Consider the following 7073-nt stretch of genomic DNA (forward strand, 5'->3'; position numbering starts at 1 on the left):
AAAAGCATTTTGACCCTGTATAAACTGCTGCTTTCCTCCTCCTTTCAGGTGTAGTTGAATCCAGCTCATATGGATGAGAATATCCCAAAACTGACATAATTGTAGGATGTAAACTTTTGTTTTGTTTTTTTCCATCATCCTGAGACCAGCTCAGTTGCGCGTCCTATATAACTGAATGTATAAACCGTAGATGCTATTAAGTCAGAGTTCACCCCAAAATTGAGTTTCTATATGCTATCGTTTGGCTGTTAGTGCTGCTTGTTATGATTTGAAGCCAAAACATCGTGAGATTCATTGGGAATTCCCCCACCCTGTGACCCTGTGACATGCTAACTTCAGGACGAGGGCCAGACTGCACAGTTGCTGCACCCACCTCCTGCCTGGTATTTTACCAAGAATTTTTGGTAAGAACTAGTTTAGTGGAAGGTAAAAGGTTCCTACACAAAGGATAACTAGTAGGGAAGGTCATGATCTTCAAACATTTGAATAGTAATTCATATATAGTAGCAAAATCCATTTATGGGACCAACTGTGTCATTTAGTTTCTATTCAACATAAGCAGATATTTCTACAGCTGAGCAGGGATCTCTCTTAAACCGCTGCAAACCAAAACCATTTAGAAGGACAAATCGCACTAAACACCAGAGGACTGTTGTGTAAATTTGATTTTGGGGTGAACTGCACCTGCAAACTGAGTGTAGTTTAAGTCTTGTTTCTGGGACTAAAGCTTCAGTGTTCCTGTGACCACAAGTATGTATCAAACCTCTGAGTTTGTTTCCTGCACGAGACCATGTGTGCACCATGTGTTACGTGAATAGCAAAGTGTGTTTGGGATAGGTTTGTTATGGTTTTCTCATTCTTTCCCCTGTTTTTGCTTTTTGTTCAGCTGTTGTGTTATTTATGTATTGACACACATTTATTTATTCAATAGCTTAGCTCAACAGTTTAAGGGTTAAAGTAGCAGCTGTACTGTAACTGTAGCAGTTCAGTCTGGTAACAGTAGAAACACTGGGTCATCTGTTTATGTTTTATTATATATTGGGATATGAACGATGTTTATCTTTTAGTTTTTAATCTTATTTAATGGAACCTTGTCTGTAAATGAATTAAATGTAATAAATGAACTGCTGAGCTTCTCACAAGGCTTTATCTCTTCTGTTACTAAAAGCCTAATGGTAATGCCTGTTGGGAGATGGCTTAATCTGGGTTATTTATTTATAGCTACAGTCTATAGATTAGACTCTGATGCCAATGTTTTGAAGAGAGACTGGCTATGAGAATGCATCCAATCTTTATGTCCTGCTGTGCACAACAGATTGAGCAGACTGTGGGTTGCAGCTGTCTGAAAACAGCTCATCCAAATGAGAGTGACTGAAGAAGAGGAAAAAGTAAGCTGAATAAAAACAGTTTCAGTTTCAAGCCACCAGAGTGCGTACATTTAAGACTTGGTAAAATGTGATCGTGAATGCATTAATATGAATGAAAGGTATTCAAAGACAGGAGGGAGCAGTCACTCTAGTGGACACTGTGATAGCAGGATAACTTTAAGCCAAATGACTGCACTTGCACAGGTACCCATCAGCAATGCAGAGCAGTGGATTGGTTGAACAGTTGGGTTAGGTTTCTGATTCACTGAATTAACTGATTTTACTGAAATTTCTTTAGGAATTTCGAGATAAATTAAATCAGATCTACAGCTTCATGTGTCTGTGCAGTTAATGGTACAGTTTCCCTTCAAACTCCTACAATAAACCACCATGGATGCATTCAGTTCTGTCTACTGATTGATGATTTCTTCACCAGTAAGTGAAACTGCATCCAAACTTTGCATCCACTCGACTTGGGGATCATATACAGTGAGTGTGGAGGTATTGTGCCCCTTCCCCCTGTCCTCCTCATATGTGGCTTCCTGTTTCAGTGTGTGCGTGCTTTGCCTCTCTGCTCCTGTTTTTTTTTTTTGCCACACAATGTTCAAACAATGTGACATTTCAAGCACCTGTCACGGGAAAAAGAAAACACAAATATTTTAGAAAACTATCAAAAACTTTAAAACTGATGTTCTTGTTTATGAGGAAAATAGACTAATTTTATGTTTTTATACACAAATTTGAACCAAGTATGAATGGAAGAGGATTAGGGCCAGTGGGGAAAAAAGTGGGCACGTCTTTTTTTTTTTCTTTTCCAGAATTCTGAGAAAAAAGTCAAAATTCTTGCTATTTCCTTCTTTTTTGTAAAGCAGTAAATTTCAAAATTCATGGATAACAACAATAATTGTAATGCACATTTTACCCCTCTGTCTTATGGGAAGGATCTATAGTTTCTCATACTCAGTCCCAGCTGCAAATCAAGGGTGATGCACAACCTAAGATTGTCTGCCCCGAGAGCTTCAGTGACTTAGCTCAGCAATGTCTTGGGTCCACCAGACCCGCCAACAATATCTGAGTAACAAACATTTGAACACCACACAAGGTTTAATGGAGCAAAGCATGTGGATGACTGTCGGGGGACTGAATGCTGCTGCAGATGGTGCAAATAATAAAATAATAATAAATCTACCTGATTTTTCTTGTTACCCTAATTACACTAATTTTTCTTATTTAGATTTCATAACTGAGTCTCTATGCCACCGACTGAAACATTTCTGTGTCCCACGTCTTTTTTTTTTACTCTGAAATAACTTGAAAATTGTTCAATACGGTGAAAATCTAAAGAAAGCTAATAATCCGCCTCTGGTGTCTTTTTTCTTTAGGTTTCTATTTTTAAAAAGAAGTGCTAAAATAATAACTTTTATTTAATGATCGAGTTCTGGTGAATTTTTTGTTTAATAAAAATTAATAAACAAAAAAAACAGTCGCTTGCTGATACTTACGGATGTGACGTAGGCAGACCGATGGGTCAAAGTTCAGCTAAACCTTGTGGACTTCCTTTCCTGTTAGCGGTGGCCGTAGAACAGCATCAGTGAGTGCGATTTCCCTTCAAACAATCTTCATCCATCGCTCCAAATGCGCCTAATTTTATCATTTTTCTCATGATACATAGACGGCACCGACTCTGTTAGTTCAGATGTGGCCGTTAGTTTGTAGATTCTGTTTGCTAAAGAAAGAAAATGAGCAGATTTATCGCAGCGCTTCGTCCCCAGCTGTGCTCTTTTCAACATGGCAGCTTCCTTGATGTGTAGACGCTCAGAGTCCCATTGAACCGACTGTTTATGTGTGTAGGCATCTTATTGAGCTGTATTAGTTTTGCTATAAGTAAAAGGGGCTCATGCGGTGCACTTAATAATGTGTCCGAGCAAAATAATTAAAATGAAAACAGCTTGAAAGCTGTTAGCCTAGCTGAAAGCTAATGCTAATGTAGCATAAACGAGAGGCCGACTTGGAGACGTGTTGGCGGATTGACGGGTTTGATTTGATATTGACACTGAGTTCAAATGTGCCCTCTCTTTCTGGCAGAAATGGGCAAGTTCATGAAGCCTGGGAAGGTGGTGATGGTCCTAGCTGGACGCTACGCTGGGCGCAAAGCTGTCATCGTCAAGGTAAGACCGAAGAGCTTCTGGGAGTTTGCTGATTGTATGGCACATGTGTCTGAATATGTACACACCAAGCTCTTACCAGAGTTGTCCATCTGAAAGCCAAATTGCCATTTGTCTGCATGTTGAATTTCCAAGAATACAGTTTTCAGGCCATGTGATGAGGGATGGAAAATAAGTCCTATTACAGTCCGTGTATTCAGTGTTTCCCATGTGTTTCAGTAAGACAGCCTACAAACGTTTTGTTATAACTACAGTTGGGCTTTGTGCTCAGAGCTCATCACTTCATGTATATATATTGGATGTAAAACTAGAAAGTGGTGAGTAAATATCTCTGTGGATGCTGGGGAGCATGTTGCCTGTGGAGCACAGCTCAAGCTCCTTGCTTAAACTGACTTTGCTTTAGTAGTGTTTGGAATTGTACACACATGTGTGTGCTGTGTGGAAGGAGGCATCTCTTTTTCAGAAGATATTCTAAGATGGTCAAGTTGGCGTAAGTCCATAGTTAAGGTAGCTGAATGATAATTGGAATGCTACGACATACCTGACCAGCTGGAAGGGAAAACATGAGATGGGAAGAAACTGAGTTTACATAATTTCCTTTGGGATTAAAAAAAGTATAGTGACTCTGATAACAATACCAGATGGTGTCATTCCCTCAGGTGGAAAGAAAAATAAAATAAAAGGCTGGGTAACTCACCAGAACTGCTCTAACTGGCTTTACTTGGGTGGGCAGCACATTAAAGGAAAACTGATACGTGGGGAAACACTGATACATTTCTTTGCCTTCAAATACATACTGCAGTGGTAATTCAGCTTTTCGTCTTGTAAGTGTTTCGTGTCTCTGATGTCACATCCTCCTGCTAATGTCTGCCTGCAGAACATTGATGATGGCACCGCTGACCGCCCCTACAGCCACGCTCTGGTCGCCGGCATCGACCGCTATCCCCGTAAGGTGACCACATCCATGGGCAAGAAGAAGATCGCCAAAAGGTCCAAGATCAAGGCCTTCGTTAAGGTGTTCAACTACAACCACCTCATGCCCACCAGGTCAGTGTCTAATCTGCATTGACATAATTAGGTTTTCCTGTAAAGAAAATAAAGTGGTGGTGACAGATGAAGTCTTTTGGAATGTCTTATAAAAAGTGTCCAACAGCTGTAACATGATTGGATACCATATTATTAATGCTAAATCAAGAAAGGCTGTCATTTTTAAAAACATCTGGTTGATTAAATGTTTTGAGTTTAATTGAGGAGGCTGGTTATTCTTCTTTCAAAAATCCAATCAAATCTATGGGCTGAAATCTGACACGGTGTTCTTCCCATTATTATTTATGTGTCTGTGAAGACATTTACAGATAATCAATGATAACCAATATTGTGAAACTTGTGTAATGACAGTTTCTGTGAGTCTCATATTCATAAATCCACCCATCAAACTCGGTGAGGTGCAAATAAATACAGTGCGTGTCTGAATCTGAACTGTGCATTCATTAGAAGTTTAAATATTATATTGCTTGCAGTTATTTAAGCAGAGAGCTGGAATGTGTGGCGTCTTCAGATCAAAGTTTTATTACTGGAGATGTTTTTGTTGCTTTTTGTCCTTTCCAGCTGTTAACAGCTGTTCTTTGCGGCTTGTTCTTTTGGATCCACTTGTTTTAAACGACCAACATGCTTGACTTGCCTTATGCGTTTGATCTGAATAATTGTTACTACTTCAGGGTGAACGAGCCACTTAAGCAAAAAGCAGTCTGTTTTTTTAGGACGGCTGTTTTGCTCCGTAAAATGACTGATCCCTTTAAGTACATAAATAGGTCTGTTAAACGCTGCTGTCACTTTATCTGAACAGATGCTCTTCAGACATCTTTGGTGCTCGAAACCTATAAAAACTATAGAACTTTATCTTGATGACGAAAAGAGATTTTGCTTAATTTTTTATTTATTTCTTAACTGGCGCCTGGTTTTCAGAACGTGGGCCAGTTATAGTTTTGGTCCAGTGATTTTCATTTTTAGAATGAGGTATAAAAAGGTCTGACAGTCATCCTGCTGATGCTCTGATGCAGGAATATGTGATGTTCAGCTGTTGATCGAAGATGTGATCAAATTGTAATTTGCAGAACAATGTTGAACAAGAGGAGTCATTTTTATCAAACAGCAGTTAGTTGCTGGTTGACATCAGTGGCTTTTCACCCACACAGGCTGCTTTAAGTGCTTGATGTGTCTGATTCAGTGTAACGTTGAACAAAGTTGATGCGACGCTGAGGGAGAACGTCGACTTGAACATTGAGCAGGTTTATGATCCATTTGTAATTTATGAATCTGGAAGCTAGTAAAGCGATACTGATTGTTCATATCGTACAGGTATGAAGGTGCTCAGCAGAGCGAGCTGCCGTCAGCCATTGGTGTCAATTAAAAAAAAGTCTTTAACATGTTTTTACTCCTTCAGATACTCTGTGGATATTCCTCTGGACAAAACTGTTGTGAACAAGGACGTCTTCAGGGATCCAGCTCTCAAACGCAAAGCCAGGCGGGAGGCCAAGGTCAAGTTTGAGGAGAGGTGAGTCTCCCTGATTTCCTCTTGATTTAACATCAGAGGATTTATGTTTCGATTTTAATAAAGTACATCAGGGTTACATCTTTCGTGATTTCAAAATGAGTATGTTTTCTAAAGTAGAGTTAAGTGGACAAAAAGTCCGGCGGCAGCACAATCATGGGAAAAAAGATCCCGTTATGATCAAAATAAACCCGTTCTTTGATACATTTTTGTAATTTCCTCTTAGCAAGCAGTTGGTGTGTGCACGTCCAGATTGTAATCAGTGATGTTTGTTCTGTTTGATCAGAGAAAATGACTTCACCTCCTGTTTGTTGTTTCAGGTACAAGACGGGCAAGAACAAGTGGTTCTTCCAGAAGCTCAGATTCTAAATTCACTCGGTTTCACAAATAAATGTTTAAAAACTGATTTTTCACTCTTGACTCATCGTGTTTGTGTGGGGTGGGGTGTGTTTTCTCATACTGAAAATTCATGAAATATTCTTAAGGATTCCATCTGGGAAAACTGTGGAAATAGACTTGTAATATTCACCAGCTGCTGAAAAAGTAATCTGAGTTATTCTTGGTTACGAGGATGTAGTCGCACCAAATTACCCTGTAACGTAGTGCAGATGTCTGACCTTGGCACAAAATCATCACTCACCTTTTGTTAATCTTTGAAATAGGTTGTATGATATCTTGCTGCCTGCTGCCTGCTTTTAACAGTGGTTGGAACTAAACGGCACCAATAATGTGAACATTTACAAGACTGATACTGGAATCAGACATGAGTTCACATTTTCTGCTGAAAGAAATCATTCACTGCTGCTTCTGTGTGAATTTGATCAGCTGGAACAGCTAAATACAAATTTAAAGGTTGAACAAAATGTAAGCCTGACTAATTATTCAATGAACATTTTTAGCATGAGAGATTCTCGGGAACTTTCAGAGGAGTATGACTCAAATACTTGAACATTCAATGAGGGTGTTATGAATGTGGCAGTGAGATGTGGT

At 39.3% G+C, this 7073-nt stretch overlaps 1 protein-coding gene across 1 annotated transcript; it reads left to right on the forward strand.

Annotated features, from left to right (window-relative positions):
• The first annotated feature begins 2906 nt into the window (after window positions 1-2906).
• On the forward strand, window positions 2907-6493 carry rpl27 (ribosomal protein L27). Its single transcript, XM_040043287.1, has 5 exons — window positions 2907-2958; window positions 3453-3535; window positions 4410-4579; window positions 5976-6086; window positions 6404-6493. Exons 2-5 carry the CDS (start codon window positions 3455-3457, stop codon window positions 6450-6452), a joined length of 411 nt encoding a protein of 136 aa, XP_039899221.1. The 5' UTR covers window positions 2907-2958; window positions 3453-3454; the 3' UTR covers window positions 6453-6493.
• The last annotated feature ends 580 nt before the right edge of the window (window positions 6494-7073 follow it).

Source organism: Simochromis diagramma, unplaced genomic scaffold (genome assembly GCF_900408965.1).
Source record: "Simochromis diagramma unplaced genomic scaffold, fSimDia1.1 OVJJ01000321.1, whole genome shotgun sequence".
Taxonomy (NCBI): Eukaryota; Metazoa; Chordata; class Actinopteri; order Cichliformes; family Cichlidae; genus Simochromis; species Simochromis diagramma.